The 22,927-nt window shown below is 51.7% G+C and overlaps 8 protein-coding genes across 8 annotated transcripts; 5 read left to right on the forward strand and 3 right to left on the reverse strand.

The window, feature by feature from the left end:
* The first annotated feature begins 85 nt into the window (after positions 1 to 85).
* Positions 86 to 1,004, forward strand: VE01_06138 (uncharacterized protein). Its single transcript, XM_059463764.1, has 4 exons — positions 86 to 170; positions 222 to 265; positions 328 to 401; positions 466 to 1,004. Exons 1-4 carry the CDS (start codon positions 166 to 168, stop codon positions 709 to 711), a joined length of 369 nt encoding a protein of 122 aa, XP_059319637.1. The 5' UTR covers positions 86 to 165; the 3' UTR covers positions 712 to 1,004.
* On the reverse strand, positions 865 to 2,073 carry PRE6 (proteasome core particle subunit alpha 4). The gene is made up of 5 exons (XM_018275592.2): positions 1,940 to 2,073; positions 1,874 to 1,880; positions 1,772 to 1,824; positions 1,333 to 1,720; positions 865 to 1,273 (listed from the first exon to the last, which is right to left on the reverse strand). The coding sequence occupies exons 1-5, from the start codon at positions 1,965 to 1,967 to the stop codon at positions 946 to 948; spliced, it is 804 nt and encodes a 267-aa protein (XP_018129669.1). The 5' UTR covers positions 1,968 to 2,073; the 3' UTR covers positions 865 to 945.
* A 168-nt stretch (positions 2,074 to 2,241) lies between these two features.
* On the forward strand, positions 2,242 to 4,154 carry VE01_06140 (uncharacterized protein). Its single transcript, XM_018275593.2, has 2 exons — positions 2,242 to 3,874; positions 3,925 to 4,154. Exons 1-2 carry the CDS (start codon positions 2,273 to 2,275, stop codon positions 3,955 to 3,957), a joined length of 1,635 nt encoding a protein of 544 aa, XP_018129674.1. The 5' UTR covers positions 2,242 to 2,272; the 3' UTR covers positions 3,958 to 4,154.
* On the reverse strand, positions 4,004 to 6,618 carry NPY1 (NADH pyrophosphatase). The gene is made up of 2 exons (XM_018275594.2): positions 4,932 to 6,618; positions 4,004 to 4,883 (listed from the first exon to the last, which is right to left on the reverse strand). Exons 1-2 carry the CDS (start codon positions 5,464 to 5,466, stop codon positions 4,198 to 4,200), a joined length of 1,221 nt encoding a protein of 406 aa, XP_018129675.1. The 5' UTR covers positions 5,467 to 6,618; the 3' UTR covers positions 4,004 to 4,197.
* On the forward strand, positions 6,165 to 7,251 carry VE01_06142 (uncharacterized protein; the record flags this gene model as incomplete). Its single annotated transcript, XM_018275595.1, has 2 exons — positions 6,165 to 6,250; positions 6,300 to 7,251. The coding sequence occupies 2 exons, from the start codon at positions 6,165 to 6,167 to the stop codon at positions 7,249 to 7,251; spliced, it is 1,038 nt and encodes a 345-aa protein (XP_018129672.1).
* A 1,079-nt stretch (positions 7,252 to 8,330) lies between these two features.
* On the forward strand, positions 8,331 to 11,429 carry VE01_06143 (uncharacterized protein; the record flags this gene model as incomplete). The annotated part of the gene is made up of 6 exons (XM_018275596.2): positions 8,331 to 9,048; positions 9,110 to 9,164; positions 9,220 to 9,331; positions 9,382 to 9,878; positions 9,926 to 10,069; positions 10,128 to 11,429. The coding sequence occupies exons 1-6, from the start codon at positions 9,044 to 9,046 to the stop codon at positions 11,427 to 11,429; spliced, it is 2,115 nt and encodes a 704-aa protein (XP_018129673.1). The 5' UTR covers positions 8,331 to 9,043.
* Positions 11,430 to 14,698: 3,269 nt separating this feature from the next.
* On the forward strand, positions 14,699 to 17,356 carry VE01_06144 (uncharacterized protein). Its single transcript, XM_018275597.2, has 4 exons — positions 14,699 to 14,976; positions 15,097 to 15,767; positions 15,930 to 16,861; positions 16,980 to 17,356. Exons 2-4 carry the CDS (start codon positions 15,465 to 15,467, stop codon positions 17,275 to 17,277), a joined length of 1,533 nt encoding a protein of 510 aa, XP_018129670.1. The 5' UTR covers positions 14,699 to 14,976; positions 15,097 to 15,464; the 3' UTR covers positions 17,278 to 17,356.
* Positions 17,357 to 18,051: 695 nt separating this feature from the next.
* Positions 18,052 to 19,757, reverse strand: VE01_06145 (uncharacterized protein). The gene has a single exon (XM_059463765.1). The coding sequence runs from the start codon at positions 19,238 to 19,240 to the stop codon at positions 18,224 to 18,226; it is 1,017 nt and encodes a 338-aa protein (XP_059319642.1). The 5' UTR covers positions 19,241 to 19,757; the 3' UTR covers positions 18,052 to 18,223.
* Positions 19,758 to 22,927: the final 3,170 nt, after the last annotated feature.

The following is a 22,927-nucleotide window of genomic DNA, read 5'->3' on the forward strand; positions in this document are numbered from 1 at the left end:
AAGGCTGAGGCCCACCTGAGTCATCAAATGCGCTAATCTGAAATAGTCCGAACGCGCCCCGCGTTCCTGCCTTTGCGCCTGTGAATATCCGTAGTGGGTGAGATCTGAGTACGAAACGTCCCCTTCAGCGAATTTATTCTTTGACTATCCATTTATTGCGTCAACATGTGGTGAGAACATTCTAGACCTTTGGAATATCCAGGCTTTCTAACGGTCCACAGCAAACACGTTCTCAACGCCCAAGTTTCCATCCGTTCACCATGCTGTATGGCTACCCCAATACCAGACTAGCCCAGTCAACGAGGCAGCTTCTTAACTACTCAACAGGCCGAAAATGGTTTGATTGCGCCGAGTGCCATCACGAGACCGAAGACCATGAGTTACTCCAGAAGATGGACATGGTAAGACCCCCATTATCCCAATCCGCAGCAACCCTGAGCAAGCCTAACACACCCCGCCCGCCAGACCTTCGCCTGCAAAAAGTGCAAAAAGGCCTTCCGAAAGGATGCCGCAGTGTTCGAAGAAAGTGACGAGTACTGCCCGCACTGCGATAACCATTTTGTGCTGGAAGCCAAGACACCAAAGCCGATGCTGAAATTTGAGGGCGAAGATGCTCGAGTCGATAACAGGATGTTGATCGACCACAGAACGCGGCAAGAGGAAGCCCGGACCATATTCGACGTCAAGGACGCCCCTAATAAGCTGGGTTGAGTACAAATCGAGTGGGGGAAAGGGGGGAGCTCAGGGGAAGGGGAAGCCAAGGGAGCGGGCAAGGACTGTCAAATATCCACATTAGCGGCATGAGTTACGAGCGCGGGTCTGTTAGTTTCACAGGCGAATATATCAGAGGGAACTTAGAAAGTTTCGCTCATTTGCTATAGTATACAGTGTCTAAAGAGGATATCGTGGCGCCGTTGGACAAGATGAGGGGTAACATAGAGTTATCTATTTATCCGCGTCATCTGGACCTTTCGTCAAGATGGCTGCCTGTCCAGTACCAGGAGTACGCCCAGTCTTCTTCTTAGCTGCCTCCTCCTGCTTCTCCGTCTCAATGTTCTTGACGTAGCTCTCAATGTCCTCCACTGGCAGCATCTCCACCGTCTTCCCAGGTGCCATGATGGCAATCTCAATGTTCTTAGCCCCGGTCTGCACAACCTCGAGGAGCGACTTGATCGTCAGCCTGATTGTCTCCTCACGGTCCATATCATCCTTGTGATTCCGCTCCAAAAATTCGCGAACTGTCTTGCTCGATCTACCGATGGCGTTCGCCTTCCTATTTGAGTTGTAAGTATATAGCCATGGATGTAAATAAAGAATAATTGGGGGACCTACCATGCCGAGTAGATTCCAGATGGCTCCGTCTGGTAGAGTCTGGGTGTTGAGTCGTTGGGGTCGAATCCAACAATCAAGGTGCTGATGCCAAACGGTCTCACACCTCCACTCTGCGTGTATCTCTGCTGAACACCAGCCACATACTTCGTGATGTATTCGATCGAAACCGCATCCTCAACAGTCAGGCGATGTGATTGTGCCTCTAACCTCGCCTTGTCGACCAGGATTCTGGCATCTGCGTTCAGGCCCGCGAAAGCAAGGCATACATGTGTATCGACCAGTCCGATCTTCGAGGGCGTAATGCGGGTGTCCTGTAACTTCATCGCCGAGCGCTTCTCGCATCCCAAAACCACGATATCCTTTCCCTTCACACCGACCGCGCAGGTTCCTGGGTAGAGGTCAGTATGTATGGTTGCGTCGATAGGGACGGGCTACGCACCTCTCTTCACGGCCTCCAGTGCATATTCGACCTGGAAAACGTGTCCATCAGGACTTCACAGCTGTTAGAAAGGCGAAGGCAACATGGCACGTATGGAATTACCTGAATACTATGGAGCTATTAGCTTGGTCCCCAACGGACGGATACAGTAATGGAGCTGATGCTTACCGGAGAGAGCTCTGTCGTATCCTGACATCTTGAATTATGACCTTTATGCGTTTTATACCCAGGAATCGATATGGATCCAGGTTACTGTAATGAATTGCAGCTTGTAATAAGGTCGTTGAGTTGCTTGTCAGTGGTCTGGTCTGGACTTAGGCTACGAGAGCATACGCATGGAGAGCTACGCGACGGGAGCTACACAGTTACTGTTGCCTCGTATGTCAGGCAAACACGACAAGGCTGAGGAATTGCGAAATCGGCGGGCTTGGCATCGGCGGCTTGGGTCTGGGGTTTACTTCAAGGGTGCTCAATCCGTACATTTAGAGCATCAAACTAAAAATGGCTTGTCGGTCGAGGATTGTGCCTACGCTGAAGCGTACCAGGCTTTCCCCACGGTACGCCGTGAGCGCCCAACAGCTCAGGGCGCCCCTCCAATGCCGATGGCAGACCACCGCAGCTCCAGATGCGAAAGCCCAAGAGGGCACGAAAATTATCAAATTCACCACCGACTCATACCCAGAGATCAAGCGTGACAGCCGCTTTGCTGAAATCACTCCTGAGCATGTCGAGTATTTCAAGGGCATTCTTGGCAAGGAATCTGCGCTCATCGACGGCGTCACCAAGGATGCTACCGACGATATGGAGCCGTTCAATGCGGATTGGATGCGCAAATACCGCGGGCACACGAAGCTAGTTCTCAAGCCGGGCTCGACGGAAGAAGTCAGCAAGATCCTGAAATACTGCAACGATAATATGCTGGCCGTAGTGCCGCAGGGAGGGAACACGGGATTGGTCGGCGGATCGGTTCCAGTCTTTGACGAGATTGTTATTCAAATGGGCCGCATGAATGCGATTAGGTCGTTTGACGAGGTGTCCGGAACATTAGTTGCGGATGCTGGATGCATTCTCGAGACCACCGACCGCTATCTTGCAGACCGTGGACATATCTTCCCCCTGGACCTCGGCGCGAAAGGCTCCTGCCATATCGGCGGCAACCTCGCGACCAATGCCGGTGGATTACGGCTCCTGAGATACGGCAGCTTGCACGGCACGGTTCTTGGTGTTGAGGCTGTCCTCCCAGATGGGACAATCGTGGACGAGCTCTCCAAGCTACGCAAGAACAACACCGGTTACGACCTCAAGCAGCTCTTCATCGGCGCAGAGGGCACAATCGGTATCATAACCGGCGTCGCCATCCAATGCCCCCAACGCTCCAAAGCCGTCAACGTAGCATTTTTCGGCCTCGAGAGCTTCGAGAAGGTGCAAAAAGCCTTCATCGAAGCCAAGGGCCAACTAGGCGAGATCCTCTCCGCCTTCGAGCTCATGGACCGCAACTCCCAGCGCATGGTCAAGGAGTACACCAACAACAAATCCCCGCTCGAAGACGAGCACCCCTTCTACTGCCTCATCGAGACCAGCGGCTCCAACTCAGAGCACGACACCGAGAAGCTGGAGAAGTTCCTCGAGGACGTGATGGAGAAGGAGATTGTCCTCGACGGCGTCGTCGCGCAGGACGAGACGCAGATTAAGGCGCTCTGGAGCTGGAGAGAGGGTGTCCCGGAGGCGATTGGTGGGTTCGGCGGTGCGTATAAATACGACGTCTCCATCCCGCTGGCGGAGATGTATACCCTGGTCGAGGACACGCGGGTGCGTATGGAGGAGGCGGGGTTGATTGGCGACAGCGACAGCCATCCGGTTAAGGACGTTGTTGGGTATGGACACATGGGTGATTCGAATTTGCACCTTAATGTCTCGGTTAGGAGATACGATAAAGCGGTTGAGAAGGCGCTGGAGCCTTGGGTGTATGAGTGGATTGAGAAGAGGTCGGGGAGTATTAGTGCAGAGCATGGGTTGGGGCTGGCGAAGAAGAAGTATATTGGGTATAGTAGGAGTGAGACTATGATTGGGCTGATGAAGCAAGTTAAGAATCTGTATGATCCGGTAAGTCTATGTTTTCCCCGAGGCTTGATGAGATTGCTAACGGGGAGTAGAATGGGATTATGAACCCGTATAAGTATATATAAGCACCTAAGTTCGCCTCGACTCAATGAGAGCACGCGGCTGTATATACCCCTTAGCATCTGTTGTAAAACCAAAAGTATTTGGCTTGCTGATAGTTAGAATATTACTATTAAATCGGTGCAAATTAAGGCGGTGCAAAATCATGAATACAATCTAGATCTAACTCCGATATCCTTCTATCCAATAGCCAATCTATAACCAACTATTGGTATTTTACCAATCCACATCTATCTCTCCGCCCTCTAAATCTTCGTCTCCCCCCCCAAGAACCCCCCCAAAACAACAGCCTGCAACAACTGATTCGCAATCGCCGTATGCCCCGGCAACCTCAAATCGCCCTCCTTCCTCCCCTCTCCCGGCGCCTCATCCAACCCACTTGTCCCCGTCTTCAGCGCCACCCTCACCGTCTCGAAATCGAACCACTTCGCCTGCTCCAACTCAGGATCATGCTCGAGATTAATCTCCTCCCCCCCCTTCACCGCCTGCCCAATCGCGCCAATCATCAAGTTCGCCGGATACGGCCACGGCTGTGAACTATGCACCACCACTCTCCCAACCCTCACCCCGCTCTCTTCCCACACCTCCCTCCGTACCGCCTCCTCCACGCTCTCCGCTGGCTCGCAGAAGCCGGCAAGAGTACTATACCAGTCGGTAGGCCAGCGTTTTTGGCGGCCTAAGAGCACTTTCGTGCCGTCGTGGGAGATCACTGCCATGATGACTGTGGGGTCGGTGCGGGGAAAGGAGAGGTTAGAGACTACGCCGCGGGTGGCGCAGGGGCCGCGGGCGGAGGCGCCAGGGGCGAGGTCGGCGGTGGGACAGACGCGCTTGGTGCCTGCGTGGACGGAAAGGGTGGGCTGGCCGCAGCCGGAGCAGAAGGGGTTGCGGGCGTTCCAGTCGAGAAGGGCGCGGGCTTGGGCGAAGATGGCGGCTGGGGGGTATTAGTGAGGTCTGTGGGGGATGGGAGAGGGGGTGGTACCATCTGAAGCGTTGAGTGTCATGGCGCTTCGGCCTTGGAGGAAGATCAAATTCTTCGCCTTTAGGGTTTCAATGACCCCCTTTGCGGCCTCCTCATGCGAGCCCTTCGGTGTGATATCCACCGCGAAGTAAGGAACTCCCTTATATGCCTTATACTCAAACCCCTCATGTCTCTTATCATTGATACCCAAGAACAAGATCAACGGCGAAGCCACCTTACTATTATACGCCTCAATCATCTCCGCCTCCGTCTTCGCAAACGGGTTCTCCCCAATCACCGCACTGAGATCAGCATGGCTCACATACGCGAGGTTCGCGGCATCGCGGGCAGCCGGGGCGAGGTCGTCGACGGCCACAAAGGCGGTGCTGTGGTGCGTGAGGGCGGCGGCCAGGAAGGCGTGGTCGGTGCGGAGGAAGGAGAGGCGGTTGAGGGGGGAGCCGGAGAAGTAGTTTTGGACCTCGGGCCCGAATTTGCGGGTTAGCATTGAGTCGAGGAGTTCGGGGGCGGCGAGGGGTAGGTCGGGTTGGGCCGGCATTGAGGGATTGGGGGGAGGCGATGAGGTCGAGGGGTGGGTTTGAAGGAGATACTGGGGATGGAGATATATATGAATCTGAACTGGGCAAGGATAGAAGAAGGTTTGCCGATAAGGAGAATAGATAGAGTTGCGTCGGGCCAAGTGTTGGCGAAAGTGTGGGGTAAGGCAGCCCCGCGTTCTATTTCTTAAGTTGACCCTCGGCGCGATTTGTAATCAAAGACGTGCTGGCAGTGCAGCATGGAATGATAGCAAGGTTTGGGATCTTGAGGGGGGAAGTGCAATATAGCAAAGCAATCAACCTCGATACATTTTTAAAATAAAGAAATACTCGAATACCTTCTAAGATACGACAAAGGAAACAAATCTGATAGCTCTTCGAACCCTGGAGGGATTGACAAGCGCTTTCGGGGCGATAAGATCCACTATCAGCATGTGACCTTACTTGTGGAACCATCCTCACTGGGACGAGCGAGACAGTGTCGGTTACCGCCACATATTTAAGCCTTTCTTTGCCCTTCATTCCATCCTATCAACTCCAATAGCTGGGGAAACACCAGATTTCTCTTGTCCAGCTTCATTCTGGTTATTTCTATGCGGAGGGAATACGCAGTCCCTACATTACCCCAGCATAGGTGCCACGACAGACCGCACGCGAGACTCGGAAATGCCCACGTGACTCATCATCGAACGACAACACCATGGTCCCACCGTCTCAAAGCCTCAATCTAGACGCAGAGGCTATCAGTGGTATCCTGGGGTCGATATCTATTGCATGTTGGGTCACGTAAGCCGTATCATCCTCCGTCACCCTCGCAGTCACTAACACATGCCAGTGTTTTCACACCCCAGATCCTCGAGAACTTCCGCCGTGCAAGCGCCGAGTCTCTATCCCTGGAATTCATAGTCATATGGAGTCTAGGTGACCTCTTCAATGTCTTCGGCGGCATCCTACAAGGCGTTCTGCCTACGATGCTCATCCTGGCCGTATATTACGTCCTAGCTGACGTCGTCCTCATCTGGCAATGTCTGTACTACCGCGGCGTTCCCTCGCAGGAAGACTCCCCCACGCCGCCCTCCGAGAGTCAGCCGCAAGCTGAACCCAATGGGCGCCGTCCCAGCGGTCCCTCGCGCCGATCCAGCGTAGTGGACGCAACGCACCTCTCCCCGGCCACCCCGTTGGCAGAGCCCACCAAGCCCAGCAGGCGACGCTCGACACCCCTGCAGACAGCCCTGCTGAACCTGCTCGCAGTCTTCATGGTTGCGGGCGCTGGGGTGTTCGGGTGGTGGGTGAGCACCGGGTCTCAGCGTGGGCCACAGAACCACGACCATGGGCACGGCCCGGCGCCACCGCACCGTGAAAAGGGGGAGCTGCCTTTGGATCCCCTGGGCCAGGCGTTCGGCTACGGCTGCATGGTGATGTATCTCGGGTCGCGAGTGCCGCAGCTAATACTGAACTGGCGGCGGCAGTCGACGGATGGCCTGTCGGGGATGTTCTTCCTGTTTGCGTGTCTGGGAAATGTGACGTATTTCCTGTCGATTTTGGCGTATGAGCCGGCCTGTGTGAGGGAGGAGGCGGGGTGTGAGGAGGGCGAGGCGAGCAGGGTTTATGGGAGGTATCTGCTGGTTAACCTGTCATGGTTGATAGGGAGCATTGGGTGCTTGGTATTTGATTTTGGGATCTTATTGCAGTTCATTCGATACAGCGAGGCCAATGAGCTGGTCACTGCGAGTGAGGGGGAGAGGAGGCCGTTACTGGACGGGACTGATCCAAGGGAAGAGCGATGATGAGAGATGTGTGTCTCTCCTTGCTGCGGAAACACGGGATATTTCTAGACATCCAACTTCAGAGATGCTGGCTGGATCCACGAGAACTGATTTGTCTGATAATGAATATGTATCATATACCGGGCGAGTTATTGCGATGTGTCTGACAATGCATCGGTGATAATCGCCGTCTGACTGACACGGGCGATTTCATGCACAGCCCCATGAATCAGGCACCCGGTTTTTTTGAGACCTGCTGGTAGCGATCGAGTCGAGTTACCTCAGCGATAGTTACCTCCCCTCCTTCCTTGGCTCTCATGTAGTACCTACGACACGGCATCGGACGAGCAGCAGTATCGGGAAACGAGTAAAGTGTTCGGGGTGCGCAGACATGCATAAGCGTCTTGTGTACTATCCTGTGTACTATGGGTAGAGCAATGTGCGGTCGTGGGGTGTTTCGGGGTCGCCGAAGTCATGTGAGGAACGACGCGAGTTGGTTGGCGGGCGCGTATCTTGATACGGTTCTAGAATAGAAGGGGATATCATATTGCTGCCTGGAGGGGAAAGTGGGATAATACAAGCCCGATTTTTGCAAAGTATACTTTTTCGTATTCTTGGCTTGTGAAACAGAAACAGAACCTGTTATTTCTGATGTGGTGGTGGTGGTGGTGATGAACGGAATGAGCCAGAGCAAGAATTCAGGTAATCGGCTGGTGCTCTCCTATAAGGCGTAAAAGACAGCTATAGTGGTGGACAGAGGGTGGTCAGAGTGCTGGTGGGTGGCAGACTTGGCAGCTAATTTAGGGGACGTGGGGAGGGGATGATGGTGCAATTAGAGCCAGTAACAGAGTTATCCCGCCGGCGCATCGGCCGCATGCTGTCTGTACCACCCGTAGATTACCGCCATCTGGTGTGTATCTAGTGGAATCTAGTGTATCTCTCAAGTACCAAGCCCCGTAAGGCTGAGCAAGCTGGACACCTAAAACTGCTGATCAGCGGTGTTGATCAGCGTACAAATAGTCGCCATAAAAGCCCTGAGAGGAAAAGAAAAACACGGCGACATTGAAAACCCGCCCCGCCGCCAATAGGACAAGCGGCCCAGATATCTGGTGTGGTACCTGGAAGCTACAAACTTCAAAAAACTTGGTCCCCATAATGCGGTATAATGCGGTGGCCTTGCGCCCTTCCGCCCCTCTTCCCACCCCTTCCCAACCCTTCCCAACACCCTTCCAACCCTTCAAAATACTCGTTAAACGGCCATCCCGGCGCTAGAGTCCTGCACCTCTTGCACCTCCTGCACCTCTCCTCCCCCAAAACCTCACCACCACCCACCTACCCACCTCCCCCAATCTCAAATATGCAGCCCTACGGACCAAAACGGACATTCATAGGTTAGGGATGACGAAGGGGGGGCCATCTTACCCGTTGCCTCCTAGTCCTAGTCACTGCGAGTTAGGAGTACTTCGGCGGGTTTATATCCTGCCAGTACCTACCTCGGAGCCAGCAGCAAGCACCCTTGGTCGTTATTTAACATTACAATTACACTACATTACACATCATCCCCGGCATTCCTCACAGAAACCAAATATTTTTTCTCTGATATATCTGTCGTTGCTGGTCGATCACCGCCAGCAGCTGTCCTAATCTTTATCCCGGACGTCGTATCTCATCATCTTTTCATTCATATTCCTCGTCCTATCTACTACATCATCGTTGTTTTGTGTTCACCGTGTGCCCGGTTCCGTGAGATAACTACCCAAGCCCCCCTATCCCCCCGCCGTCCACAACTGGTTGGCAAATACAGGCATGTATCATGGTGTATGTCCTCTATCAGCCCTCATTCTTCACAACCAAGCTCTGTATTAACCAGCCCATGCAGTGGCGTTCCCGGCAAATTCAAAGGTTGCAACACCTGCCGCACTCGCCGAGTCAAGGTTGGATTCCCTTTTCCAACTTCTGTATCGTCAACAGTATGCTAACAATGCACAGTGTGACAATGCTCGGCCAAAATGCCAGAAGTGCGTCGCTTCTGGCAGGGAGTGTGGAGGTTATGAGAGGCAGATGATATTCATCGTTGGCACGACCAACGAGCGCGGTCGGTGTATGTTGAGCTCCCCCGCTATCCCGCTAGCCGTCCTGACTTCTAGAAAGGCAGCAGTCACCCGCACCGCTCTATCCTGACAGCGAAGCAGAAGATGGAGAAAGAGAAGGAAAGGGAGAGGGAAAGGGAAAGAGAGCTGTCAAGGCCGCAGGTTGATTGGCAGAGCCATAGTGAGGGAGAACATTCTTCAACGCTTCCTCCGACGCCGACGCCTATCAATGGCACTCCAACCCCTGAGATCTCGTGTGCTTTCTTACACTCGCCGTCTCTATCTCTCAATCCGTCTTTCGAAGCTGAAGGAGAGGCATTTTCTTTGCCAGGGCTCACTCACTCTCTGCCCGAGTTTAGTGACCCGGATTCGACTCGCGAGTTCTCTCTGCATGCTTACTCATTCGTACGAGAGCCGGAGGCAACGCATCGGTCACGCCCAGCCGATGGAGATGTTAATCCACGAGCGAGAAAGAAGGCCCATCTAGAAGTTGACACATACTCGACATCAAGAAATGGCCACGCCGAGCCTGTAACGACCCTCCTCTTTGTCTATAACGTAAATTAACCACCCAGCTTCTCCTGAACCATCTAACACATCCACAGTCAACAGGAGCACCCGCTGGAGAGGCCGGTCCTTTCCACTGCCTCCACGGTGGCACCTCATCCGAGATAAAATCCCGCGACCCCTCATCCTTCCAAAAATTCCCCGCCCACCAATTCTTCGCAAACCTCTACAGACCCTTCGCCGTACGTCCCGTCCCGTCCCCATATCCCAGCCCACCACCCCCCCCACTAACCAACCCAGTGCTTCGACGCAATGTCCCGCCGCCAAGCCACCTTCCTCGCCCGCCCCGAATGGTGCGCCGCGCCCTGGGAAGACATCCCCAAAACCGCCATGGACCGCCTCCTCGACATCCAAGTCATGCTCCCCGGCATCTTCGAGCGCGCTAGACGCACAGAGGCGTTCCCTCCCTCCGCTTACAGGAGGTTAAAAGCTAAAGACCTGCTTGACAACTGCACCCGCCTCGATAAGAGTTTCGAGGAGTGGTACAGCGATTTAAAATCCCAGTCCGACGGCCCACTCTACTGGACCGTCGACGCCGCACACTCCTTCAACCCGAAACACCGCAACGAGCTCAACGCCCTCTTCCCCACCGCCCTCGAGTTCATCGACATCAACACCGCCCTCCTCCACCTTAACTACTGGGCCGCCCTCTGCCTCTTCTACCAAACCATCCAGCAAGTCCAGCAGAACTGCATGGAAGTCGCCCCCTCCCCCCCCGCACGCTCATCCTACACCCCTCCCGTGCCCGCACACTCTACCTACTCCCCGCCCAGCACGCGTGCGTTCGCGGAGGCGGGGGGGTACATGGGGTCTAGCCCTTCGTACTCTACGCCCTCCCCGCACGCATCCGTTTCCCCGGCGGCGGATTTGTATAACCCCGCGCCGTATGAACAGAGTACCTATGCTGCTCAACAGGCCTACCCGACTTACCAGCGAAACGGCGCGTATCAGGCAGCGCAGACATACACGACTACTTCATCACTCTCATCCACCTACCCCGCGACCGCGCACCCGAATCTGGGGTATACACTCCCCACGCCAACACCGCTTTACCCAACGAATCCCTACGACCTCTCTGAGCCCTTCCTCTTCACCACCACCCCGCCTGACGTGTATCAAAACCCGTCCTCCCTCGCGTCGCTTAACCCGTCGGTGGCGGCGGGTTCATTCCCTTTCTACCTCGCCCCTCACTCCCTGTCCTCCCCGCAACAACACCCACCACACCAGACACACCAACGCGTGCCCTCACCCACCCCACCACCACTAGACCAGAAATTCTCGGCCCAAGCAACAGGGGAGCTAGCGAGGAGGATTGGGATGGGAATTCTTTATGTGCTACGCAGGGGGGGCGCGGGGGAAGGGGTGGCCTGGCCGCTGAGGTGTGTGGGGGAGGTGTTTGGGGGGGAGGGGTGGGTTGAGGGGGTGCGGTGGTGTGGGGAGGTTGGGAGGGTTGTTAGGGGGATGGGGTTGGAGAGGGGGGTGGGTGGGTTGGAGAGGGAGAGGTGGAGGGTTGTTGGGGGGGAGGAGGAGGGGGAGGAGTAGTGTGGGGTGTGGGGGAGGGGTAGGTGGGGGTTGAGGGAAAGAATGGGGGTGTACGATATATCATAATTTTGGTGGGAGTTTAGGGGGGTGGAGAGGGGAATGGAGAGGGGGGTCTAAGCATAGCTTGGTCGCGTTGAGCGCGAATGCAAAAATGAAAATGAAATCATCTGATATAATACAACAATCACTCTACCGTTTCGACTCTACTAATTATGCCAAAATTATACGTGATAGCAGATCAACAAGTCAAGAAAAATCCATTCAAATTCAATAGAAGGTCAATTATAATCCCCTCCCTTTTATATACGCCTTATTTTATATAACTAGGAAAAAATTTAATAATTTAATAGGTTTATTTAGTTCCGTATCCCTTCCATAGGAAATTAGAATAAGAATAAGGATAGGCCACCCCTCGTACGAAAGGAGCTGCGTATACAATCAACCTATGGTTCACCCATTGTTTATGTGTGCCTAATATCAAATATAACGTTATAACTACGTTCATCGTTCTATCCCATCCTACCTCTCAATCCAGGAAGAATTTAAATAATCATCATCACTTCCACAACAGCATACACCACAACCTACACCACATCCCACATCCCACCCCCCCCATTACCCCCATTACTCAGCAACTCACCTCCCAATCAATCCACTCACCCCCCTCTTCCCCCCCATAAATGGCAGAAAAGATCCACACTCCCTCAAAAACCAGTCGCGTACATCTCCGTATCACGTGCACCCAAAACGCGAAATCACATGACACCCACCCTGTCTCCTACCTAATCCAGCCTAGTCCCTCTCCCTCCGTTCCTTCCACATCCCCTAGCTCTACAGTACCTAGCTCCCTCCCCAATTTCGCGGAAGTGCAAAACAAAATGCCAAGACCGAGCGACATACAAGCCCGCAGCACGCCCCCCCCTTGTCTAACCGACCGGTAGTACTGGAGGTATCCAGGCATGTGTCTTGTCACTTTACTGACTGGACTGGGACTCTGGTACTCTGGACTGATCCATCAGTGGAGATGTGGCGGCGGCGGGTACGGTGAGGTGAGGTGAGGGTAAGGTAAGGTCGTATGCGGGGAAGTTCAAGTCAAACTCGAGGTCGGAGTCACAAGAGATGGGGAAGTTTTAGTTGGGAACGGACTGCTGTACTGCCGTAGCGACGCTGGGGATTGGTCTGGGTCTGGACTGCGGGCGAGGGGGGGGGGTGGAAATGGCCCGATTGAAATGTTTTTGGGGGGGAGGGATTGGGTTAGCGTGGAAGGGGTGGAAGTGGTTAGTAAGGGAAAGGGTGTGTTTGGATGGTTGTTTGTTTGGTACGGTAGGGGAAGGGGAGGGGGAGGGGATGAAAACGAATGATGGGGGAGGGCACGTGATGGGGTGTGTTTGTTGGTGGTTGTCACAAGAGCAGGAAGGTAGAGTATGGAGATGGGGAAGGGGAGGGAGAGGTGTGATTTGTATTTTTGGGTGTTCTCGTGTTGTTGTGTTGTGACTGTGGGATGCGATATGGTGTATATACATAGATACGATACTGAAGGTGATCTAAGCTGAGCTGGCGGTATCGTATCGTATCGTATCTTACGATGCTACTCTATCTCACGATCCTCCTCACGATCCTCCTCAATGCCGAACTCCATATCGTCGCCGGTATCACCACTATCACAAGCCTCCTACCACCTCGTACATCCCTCCCTCCCTCGCGTGGTAGTATACCAACACCACAACGCGTGAGTAGTCTTCCAACCAACACCACACAGCCAACACCACCACACCCCCCAGCACGAGCACGACCGGCAATCACCCCCTCCGTGCCGACACAACGCCCACTCCTTCCCCCCGACACGCCCACTCCTCACTCCCGAACCCACCACAGCAAGCCACAGCCTCAACGTTACTACCGACCCCCTACTAGCGTGTCCTGCACCCGGCACGCCACACGTCAGCCCGTATCCTACGTTACGGAAGGTTATTTTGGGGTGTAGGGGGGGGGTGGGTGTGTGTACTGGGTACTTGGAGATGGGATCTGCAACGTGATGGGATGGGATGCAACGAAGGCGCGGTTAGGGGAGGGGGTTAGGCGGTAGTGGTCGGTTGGTTGGTTCGGCGGTTCGGTTTAGCGGAGAGGCGTGGGGACGTGGTGGATGGGGAGATAGTGAGATAGGGAGATAGGGTGCTGGTAGGAGATGGGATGGGAGATGGGATGGGAGATAGATGGGAGATAGATGGGAGATAGATGGGATTGTGGATGAAGGGGATAGTTGAAGCTGGGATGGTAGTGATGGGATGGGATGGGATGGTTGATGCTGGGTGGGTACGTTGCAATTGTGTACCGGAGAAGATTGCCGGCAGGGAGATGGAGTCGGAACACCGATTCAAGTACAGTGGCTGCATGTACAGCAGTTATTACAGTTTGCTTGCTGTGCTGCCATGTACACCTATCGCACACTTCCTGCACATCTGCCATATCTGCCACATCTGCCACAGTTACATAAAGTATGCTCGCTACCGCACAATTCCATCTCCACCTCCTCTATCAGAAGACAAGGTACACAGTACAACCCACCACCAGACTCCCACCACCACCACAACACACCCGAATGCAACCAGCAACTCACAAGTGCCCTACCAAGCAACAAGCCTCGCCGCATCCAGCTAATCAACAAACGTCGCTTAGTCGAATCTCGAGGCTAGGGGAGCTAGGGGCTAGGGGCTAGGGTCGGTCGTGTGCATTCGTGCTACCTTCCTTCCGCTCTCACGCTGCCCACCACTGAGTGTCTGTATCCCTTTCCGCGCTTCATCATCCCCACTGACTAGATGAAACGGGGTACTTCTGTCATCACCCACTTCGCTACTGGATGCTAAGTACTGGAGTAGGGGGATAACTGGGGATAACTGAGGATTACTGGGGATAACAAGGGGTCGGCTAGCAACTTAGGCTTAGGTAGATGCTACCGAGGCGTTATCAAGGTGTTCTCTTCTTCTACTACTCTACTACTGAGGGAACAGAGATTGTCTCTCACGTGCCCCTCTCCACACCCTTACCACACCCTCCACAATCCTTCTCTCTCTCCCTCCCCCACAAAGCTTCGTTTGGGTACATACGGCCGAGGGAGGGTATGTATGTACTGTAGTATGTACTTGTGGTGCTGTGGTACATTGCCAGATGTGCTATGTTACTGTACTGTATACTGTATTATTACTCTGCAGTATGCGCCTGTGAGTCTGTCTCTCCCTTTCCTTTCTCTCTTCACAATTCCTAAGTCACAGTCTCTTCATTCTTCCCTTTCTCCCTTCTTCCTCCCCTCCCCTCATCTCCACCTCCTCTTTCTCCTCTTTCTCTCCACAAACTTCACCTCCACATCACGTCCCTCCGTCTCTCCGTCCTCCTCCCTCCACTACAACCTTCAAACCAAACCAACCCCATGCATAAACGCCTCAATACGCCCATACCCGCACCCATACCCATCCCCCATCCACATCCGCCACTTGCCCCAGAATACAACACAAGCTACTACTACTACTACACGCCAATCCCGCCCGTTGATGTACGCCGATACCTCCACACTACTACTTCCACTACTACTTTCACTACTCCCTTCTCACACTACTACTCTACTCCTCTACTACCCTACTACTCTACTGACTAACTCTACTACTATACATAGAATAGTACGGGTAGTACTACCGTATCCTCGCTCTTATTCCATCTACCCTCGCCCCTCGCGAACCACTGATCCACCTTCATCCACTCTGTCCACCTCCACACCCCCCCTACGCCCCCAATCCACCTCTCCACAACATCACCCTAACTCGCCGTAAACTGCTCTAGGTAAGGTAAGACACCCTGCAGACGTGCCATCCCAGATAACACCCCTGCTTCCACACCCCCAAGCTTATCTCCTCCTTCCCGCCTTCACTTTTCTATATCATCCCTACCTCCCCCTTACCACCGACGCCCTTCTCTCTCCAAACCGACCTGAGTCGCCAACTCCACCCCCACCAACCTTGGATCGACAATTCTCCTTCCAAAGCCATGGCCGACTCAAAGGAAACCTACGAAGCTGCCACCGACGCGAAGGTCGCCGACGCCACACCCACCTACGAAGAGCACGCTGTCGTCGACAATGACGGCCTTGGCGCGCTGCCCGGGGATCGCCCAGCAGGATGGATGTACCGCGAGCGCAAGATTGGCCCGGTCGTCGTGACGTGGTACGCGTCGCCGATGTTCCAGCTCTTGATGGTCTCGTTCGTCTGCTTCACGTGCCCTGGTATGTTCAACGCATTGACGGGTCTGGGAGGTGGTGGACGCGACGATCATGAATTGGCTTCGAATATGGTAATTCTTCCACTTTTCCTACTCGCGTCATGGTAGTAGCAATTGCTAGAGATCCCCCCGTGGGTGCGGGGGATTGCAGGGGATATGCGACAAGGGAGGATGGGAGATGCGAAATAAATAAATCACTTTACTTTACTATACCTATACTAACCACGTGCGCAGAACGTTGCTCTCTACAGTACCTTCGCCGTCGTGGGTTTCTTCGCCGGCTCCTTCGTCAACCGTCTCGGCATCAAGGCCACCCTCTCCTTCGGCGGCATCGGCTACTGCATCTACGCCGTCGCGCTCCTCGCCTCTCTCCACGCCGGACCCAAGATCAACGGGTTCTGCTACTTCGCGGGCGCGCTCCTCGGTGTCTGCGCCGGCCTCCTCTGGACCGCCCAGGGCACAATCATGATGTCGTACCCCCTCGAGTCCGAGAAGGGCCGCGCCTTCGCCTGGTTCTGGACCATCTTCAACCTCGGCGGCGTCGTCGGGTCGCTCATCCCCCTCGGCCTCAACGTCAACAACCCCCACGGCGTCGGCGTCCAGGACGGAACCTACATCGCCTTCATCGTGCTGATGTTCTGCGGTGCCGTCCTCGCCCTCTTCCTCTGCAACGCCAACAATGTCATCCGCTCCGACGGCTCCAAGGTCGTGCTGATGAAGAACCCCTCGTGGAGCTCCGAGTTCGTCGGCCTCTACAAGACCATCATCTCAGACCCGTACATCCTCCTCCTCTTCCCCATGTTCTGGTCCTCGAACTGGTTCACCACCTACCAGACCAACTCCGTCAACGGCGCCTTCTTCAACATCCGCACACGCTCCCTCAATTCCCTGCTCTATTGGTTCTCCCAGATGATCGGCGCTATCGTCTTCGGTAACTGCCTCGACATCGAGCGCTTCCAGCGCACGACTCGCGCGAAGGCTTCGCTTGTTGTGCTCTTCGCTCTTACTTTCGCTATTTGGGGAGGCGGGTACAAGTGGCAGACTGGATTCACTCGTGAGAACCTCCCGGCTACGGGTGACTGGACCGATAAGGGATACCTCGGCCCTATGTTCTTGTACATGTTCTACGGCTTCTACGATGCCGCTTGGCAATGCTGCGTTTACTGGTACGTCCTCCTAATTCCCATCTCCCCCTACTCCCTCTTTCCCCTCCCCCTTCCCCCACCATCCACCCACCCACCCGCACCACCGCAAAACAACCCACAAGCTAACCCCCACCCCCAGGTACATGGGCGCCCTCACCAACAACGGCCGCAAGATGGCCAACTACGTCGGTTTCTACAAGGGCATCCAATCTGCCGGCGCCGCGGTAATGTGGTCCCTCGACGCGCACAACATGTCCTTCATGGACGAGCTGATCTCCAACTGGGTCCTCCTCGCCGGGTCGCTGCTCGTCGCTGCGCCGGTTATCTTTATGAGGATTACGGATCATGTGACGGTGGAGGAGGACCTGAAGTTTAGCGATGGGACGTTGGCGGATGTGTTGCCGGAGGGGCATGCGGAGAAGAGTGTTGGTGCTTAGATGGGGAGGGTTGTTGTTAGGGAGTAATTTTTTAAGAGGGGGGGAGGTGGTGGTGGTTTAATTTGTGGGGTGGGTATATCCAGGGGGGTTGTTAGGTAGCGGGTGGCATATTGATGTGTTTACTCACTCATGAGTGGTGCTGGTTGTGATTAGAGTGTGTTTGCATGCTTTCTCCCCTTGTGAATGTTCGCTATGTTAGATACACGTCTTTTTAACGATGTCGACTCTACTTTACCGACGCGCCACAGAAAGTCTAAACGGCCCCAGGACAGCCTACAGTTACTAGGCCCACGTATATGTTGGAAGGCTGACCTAAAGTAAGAACTAGGCTCTAGCCTAGATAGTTGGAGTCGTACACGATACGGAAATTGCGGTGCAATCGCTGACTACTGCGGCGCTGGGAACTGCTATTCTGGCGCTTGCGACACTGATATTGGCGGACCAAGCATTAATGGAGAATGTGGGCCTTTGTTCGCTGGAAACAAAACATGCACCGGTACCCAATTTGGTACATGTTGCAGCAACGATGGATACTGTGGAAGCACTGTGGACTATTGCGGATCTAAGAGCTGCTACTCGGGTGCCTGCACGTAGTATGTCTCATAAAATTGAGCTTCACTAGCTTCAAAGGTGATCCGTTTGGATTACGTTTTACAAAACTCTAGTTGGAATCATATGGCTAGAGTGGGTGTTGGGAGTCTATTGATAAGTGACGTAGATGGCAATTAGACAGCAATATCATTAATAGAGACATGGAATAGTTTCTGAATGCCATCTCATTTATCCCGTAAGCTACGGCCCCCCTATCCAGTCTCTGGGTTTTCACGCATCACAGAGTAGCCATCTAGCCCTGCTCTGAATACTGATTTCTGTCTCGGTATATCAATCGTGTCATAACCGTCGGTCTATTTTGCAAACTAGGCCTCTAACAGAGCAGACAGCTAACCTACCATTTCATATGAAGCTGATACATGTAAGACCCGTCCTCCGTATCCGCCTCTTTAAACTTCTCAATTCCACCTACCACACCCTCTTCATCTACTTCCCATAATCCAGCTTCCACAATGGCCTGCCATTGACCCAAAACATCTGCTAACTGCGGCTCATGCAATGGGATAAAATGATTATACCCCGTTTGGTATAATTCATTCCTCCGGCCGCTAGGCCTTACCTTCGCGCTCTCAAGATTTTCGCCGATAAGTGTGTCGTCCGTACGCCGCGCAAAGCCGCGGGCGCCAATATTGAATGGCAGGATGAGTCTGCAGCCGTCTTCAAAGACGTGGTCGCCATCTCTGTTGACATAGGTTGTCCACAGGCCGTACGGTAGATTGGAGAGATCTTGCAAAGGGTAGTGCTCAAAAATAGGCGAAGTTGACTTGGTGCCTGTGACAAACAAAGGGATTGGGAGAACGGGGTTTGGAAATAATTGAGGAATGTCAACATTCTGTAGTGGGAGTGGCGAGAAGTCGGGTTCTGTAGGAAGGCGCAGACCTGGCGCTATGTATTTTATATTTGCTTTTGGTCGCCGAACCGATGTGAGGAACTCTCGGACGAAGCCCTGTTTTAATCCAGCCCTGTCCAAGACTTCCTTGGAGATAAGGCCCATTTCATTTTGGGAGCGTGGCGCATCGAATTTGGCAGTCGCAAGAGCGACAAGCTTTGCTTGGTCTTCTAGGTTGTCCTTCGGTTGAAGTGACGGGTTTTCGACCAAACTCTCAATCTTGAGAATCAAATTATCAAAATAACTGACAGCAGCTTCGAGATCCATTTGGCTGTATGGCTGAAGCTCCCATGGGTCGGCTTCTCCTGGTCCTCTAACGGGCGAGGGCCTCGCAACGATCTTTCCAGAGTCAATCATACCTAGCCAAGCAGTAAAAACGACCTCGAGAGGGTCCCAAACTGTTCGACCATTGTTTGTAATAGAATAGTTTGAGACATCGGCGTGAAAAATTGCCCGGGACATCTCTTGGTCGAAGCTAAATGGGTATTGGCTCAGCCATCATTCGAACAAATCTATGAGATATTTACTTCAAGCCATCTGGGTCACTACCCATATTCGGATCGGCTAGCGGGTACAGACACATTGTCCCTTCATCCTCATGACAAGTTTCAAACAGATTTTCTGGGCAAGAAATGCCACGGACATAGTAGAAGAAGCTCTGGTTAGGAGCCTCTTCAAATGCTGCTTGAAGAAATTGCTTTAGAGTTGGTGACAGGCGAGCTGACCATTCCGCCTCGAGGGCTGGATCCGTGATATGTGTTTGCCACCAGGTTTCCCTGGGCATCTCCGTCTCTGGTTTGCCTCCTGCAGCCCACCCAAGCCTCAGAATTAGATTATGGAGAGCAGCGCACCGCTCCCAGTCCATGCCATTCACTTCACGGACTGGGGTTTCCGCCGTGACTCTCCACGTGGATTCATCGTCGATAGAGAAAACCATGACGGAATCCTTAGGGGTTAGGGTTCAAATATCGGAGTGGTGATGGTAACACGAAAACCATTGTTGTGTGCACTGAATTCGGCCCTCGGCCACTCGGCGGAGTTGTTGATCCGGCACCAACCCTGACACAATTCCCCCCACGTCAAAGAGGAGGCTGATTGATCCCGAATCTCCGATAAATAATAAATCACGAAAGTGAAGTTACTCGTGAACGCACGACACGACATACACCAAAGCCCTTACTCGTCATCCCAGCTCTGCATCTTCCTCGGCGACTCCCAGCTTGACGATATTGAAGCGCGATTGCTCCGACAGCCCCGCGAAGATAGCACACGAAGCTACCCCTCCTTCGAACTTCACCCCGTTGAGCTTTTTGTACGGCATAGTAGAGCTCATTCTGGATTTGCATGGCCGCAATTAGTATTTGCCCCTTTTTATTATCTCTTCGCCGGTTAGTAGTCTTCGGTACTTATTATGAAGCTGATGCATCGATCGTGTTTTGATTATCTTGAAATCAATGATCCTCCACCCAATTATCCTCCACCCAATTATCCTCCACCTAATTATCCTCACCCAATTATCCTCACTTAATAATGATCCCTAATCCTCTATCGTTATCAGCAAATTACGCCTCACAACATCATCTGCCACACTTGGCAACCACAACCACAATTTAAGCCACAGTTTGAATTGCAATTTGAGGACAGTAGTTTATATTTTTCATCTTATGACATATGATTCTCGTCCTCATTCTTTACCTTCTTGCTCACATAGTTTAAAGCCTCGCCCTTCGTGTCTTGCGCCTTTCGCTCATCATCTTCGCTCTTTCTTTTCCTAGACACATAGTTTGAACGTGGTTCCTTAATACAATGCACGTCTTCAAAATGAGCTTTAAAATCTAAAAGAGACTTAAGATGCGCGTGGCACATAGGGTGCGGACATTCCGATTCTGCATAAGTAGTAAGGTGCGTGTTAATATGATTGAGTAGCGTGGACTTCGTCATCCATTACGGCATCCTCTAGGATGGCAAGAGGTCCTCATTACCTAGGCAGAAAGGACAGTAGCCTGCTACTACTAGTGTGTATCGAAAGGATAGAAGCCCGCATCTTAATTCTAGTTTTTCAAGATGAGATTTGCAATGGTTGTCCCATCCATCTTCGCTACAATTCCACTCGTAGCATGCATAGCAATATTCCGTAAATGGCAGTTTGCAGTTGCGAAGCTAGCGAGAGTATAAACTAGGCTGTTAGCTTAGCGTATCTTATAGCTCATGTTAGCGATAGGCATAGATGTGTTTTAATTGCATTGCAATAGGCAATCTAGATTAATTAGCGTTAAAATGCTCTTTGCAAATTCTATTCTTACTTAATCATAGCTATGAAACAGCCCTCGTGAGGACACATTCTACTAACGGGATGTTCGTTTAGCTGGTATGCCACCTAGTTATCATTAACGCATAGGCTATAGATGTCTTGTAAGGCCGCTTAACTTTAGTTAGTTTCAGTGAGTATTGCATTCGTAATACGATCGCATGTAGGCATGAATTAACGAGTTAATTGAAAGATGCCTAGCTGTTGTAATTTTGCTAGAATGATTTTATCCTCATCTTCTAGTAGTTACACTTGCTGTAAAGCCTCCTCATTATAGCTTATAGAAAACCATTCCTCTCTATAGGACTTTTTAGCCGATTAGAGGAGGCTTCCATTCATACTGTATAATTTCTACTACTCTTTAAACCTAGCTAGGTGTTTAGTAGGCTTATTATCTATGTCTCTCGTAGCCTATGCTATAAGCATGTTTAAGTGTTAAACATTAGGTCTTTAAAAGAACTTAGCCTTCTCTTTTGCTAGAAGGTCATTAGGAGCATTGCTATCACGTCGATAATCTATACTTTGCAACGTCTCGATGTTATCAGTAGGCGCATTAACGCTACTGTACATTAAGAATCTATATCCCTTAGCAATCTTTAACTCGTAGGACTTGTTGTATATTCCTGTGTTTGCGTGATCTAAGAAACGTCTATGCACTTCTAGGTCTTAGAAGAATTAGAGGGAACTCTTCTAAAACAGGATTAGACTTACCTTTAATCTTATTTGCAACACTAGCACGAATGGCATATATCTTTAGAGGATCTCTATAGCTAATTTCATAGCTGAGATGCACTACCTAGTTCTATAGTGTAGCGTAAGTAAGTGCTCTAATTTTGTCTACGCCCTTTAGAGATGCCATCTGTAGTATAGGAAGTTCGTAGGCCTCCTCTTTCCATTTAAGTTCCTATGAATCTCTACCTTCTAGCAGACGAGCCTTCATAAGGGCATCTAATGTATCATACTATTTTACAGCATTGTTAGCAATAGCGAGGGCAAAAAAGAACATTAACCCGTTGTACATTAAGCGATGCTTGGACTTAAGAATAATATAAAGGCTGTTATCTATTAGCTTTTATTCTAGATATATTAATAGACTTTGCGTACTTTTCGTTCTCATCACTACGTTTCCCTTTTATATACCTTTGAATTATTTCAAGTTTAAAAGTAAACTCGCTACTAGGTAGCCGTAATAGATGAATATGGCAGTCCTAGTTAGTTAATTAGGCAGCATTATATGCAAGGATTTTGTGTACCTTATATGCAAGCGCCTAATTCGTTCCTCTATAGGAGCTTAATTCTATAATGGCACTAGCTCTAGCCCCACAGCTAGCAAATAATATGAGCATAAACGACAGCTAGACTCTATAGCGTTCATAGAGGTATTCATAATCGTGAAAGCACTAGAGATGTGTTATCAATCTTGTTAGATCTTTAAAAGTCACTAAGTATTTGTCCCGTTTCTTCATGCTTAAATCAAGTTTCTGCCGTAAAGAAACTCCAATAAACTGTTGCGTATGTTAAGTGAAGTTTTACTAAGTAGAGGGAGCTTTGGGATCTTACAGCAGCGACATCATTAACTAGTTGCCAGTCTAACTTAGAACTCGTAATGCAATTTTGATAGCCTACAAATCTATACTAGACAGTAGCTATACTGTGGACTATTAGAAGCTCACCAATGCGTCCATAGTATAATGAGGCGTAATATTCAATAAAGTCTTTCAATATAACGGGTTCAAGTTGTAGCGATGCATCCATTTTTAGCCCTTTTACAGCAAGGAACCTAATATCTTTATAAACCTAAATATCTTTATGAAACAACCTCTTAGAGTTAGGAGCTTATA

The sequence above is a fragment of the Pseudogymnoascus verrucosus genome (assembly GCF_001662655.1).
Source record: "Pseudogymnoascus verrucosus strain UAMH 10579 unplaced genomic scaffold scaffold_27, whole genome shotgun sequence".
Lineage (NCBI taxonomy): Eukaryota > Fungi > Ascomycota > Leotiomycetes > Thelebolales > Thelebolaceae > Pseudogymnoascus > Pseudogymnoascus verrucosus.

What these genes read in the sequence shown, in the direction of transcription:
- VE01_06138 (XM_059463764.1), top strand. An exon ending in TTCCATCCGTTCACCATGCT is followed by an intron (nt 266 to 327) that starts GTATGGCTACCC and finishes ACTACTCAACAG; the next exon opens with GCCGAAAATGGTTTGATTGC. An exon ending in TACTCCAGAAGATGGACATG is followed by an intron (nt 402 to 465) that starts GTAAGACCCCCA and finishes CCCGCCCGCCAG; the next exon opens with ACCTTCGCCTGCAAAAAGTG.
- PRE6 (XM_018275592.2), bottom strand. Translation starts at nt 1,967, where the DNA reads ATGTCAGGATACGACAGAGCTCTCTCCG. An exon ending in ACTGGAGGCCGTGAAGAGAG is followed by an intron (nt 1,721 to 1,771) that starts GTGCGTAGCCCG and finishes ACCTCTACCCAG; the next exon opens with GAACCTGCGCGGTCGGTGTG. An exon ending in TCTGGAATCTACTCGGCATG is followed by an intron (nt 1,274 to 1,332) that starts GTAGGTCCCCCA and finishes CAACTCAAATAG; the next exon opens with GAAGGCGAACGCCATCGGTA.
- VE01_06140 (XM_018275593.2), top strand. Translation starts at nt 2,273, where the DNA reads ATGGCTTGTCGGTCGAGGATTGTGCCTACGCTGAAGCGTACCAGGCTT. An exon ending in TTAAGAATCTGTATGATCCG is followed by an intron (nt 3,875 to 3,924) that starts GTAAGTCTATGT and finishes AACGGGGAGTAG; the next exon opens with AATGGGATTATGAACCCGTA.
- NPY1 (XM_018275594.2), bottom strand. Translation starts at nt 5,466, where the DNA reads ATGCCGGCCCAACCCGACCTACCCCTCGCCGCCCCCGAACTCCTCGAC. An exon ending in GACACTCAACGCTTCAGATG is followed by an intron (nt 4,884 to 4,931) that starts GTACCACCCCCT and finishes AATACCCCCCAG; the next exon opens with CCGCCATCTTCGCCCAAGCC.
- VE01_06144 (XM_018275597.2), top strand. Translation starts at nt 15,465, where the DNA reads ATGGCCGACTCAAAGGAAACCTACGAAGCTGCCACCGACGCGAAGGTC. An exon ending in ATGAATTGGCTTCGAATATG is followed by an intron (nt 15,768 to 15,929) that starts GTAATTCTTCCA and finishes CCACGTGCGCAG; the next exon opens with AACGTTGCTCTCTACAGTAC. An exon ending in TGGCAATGCTGCGTTTACTG is followed by an intron (nt 16,862 to 16,979) that starts GTACGTCCTCCT and finishes CCCCACCCCCAG; the next exon opens with GTACATGGGCGCCCTCACCA.
- VE01_06145 (XM_059463765.1), bottom strand. Translation starts at nt 19,240, where the DNA reads ATGTCCCGGGCAATTTTTCACGCCGATGTCTCAAACTATTCTATTACA.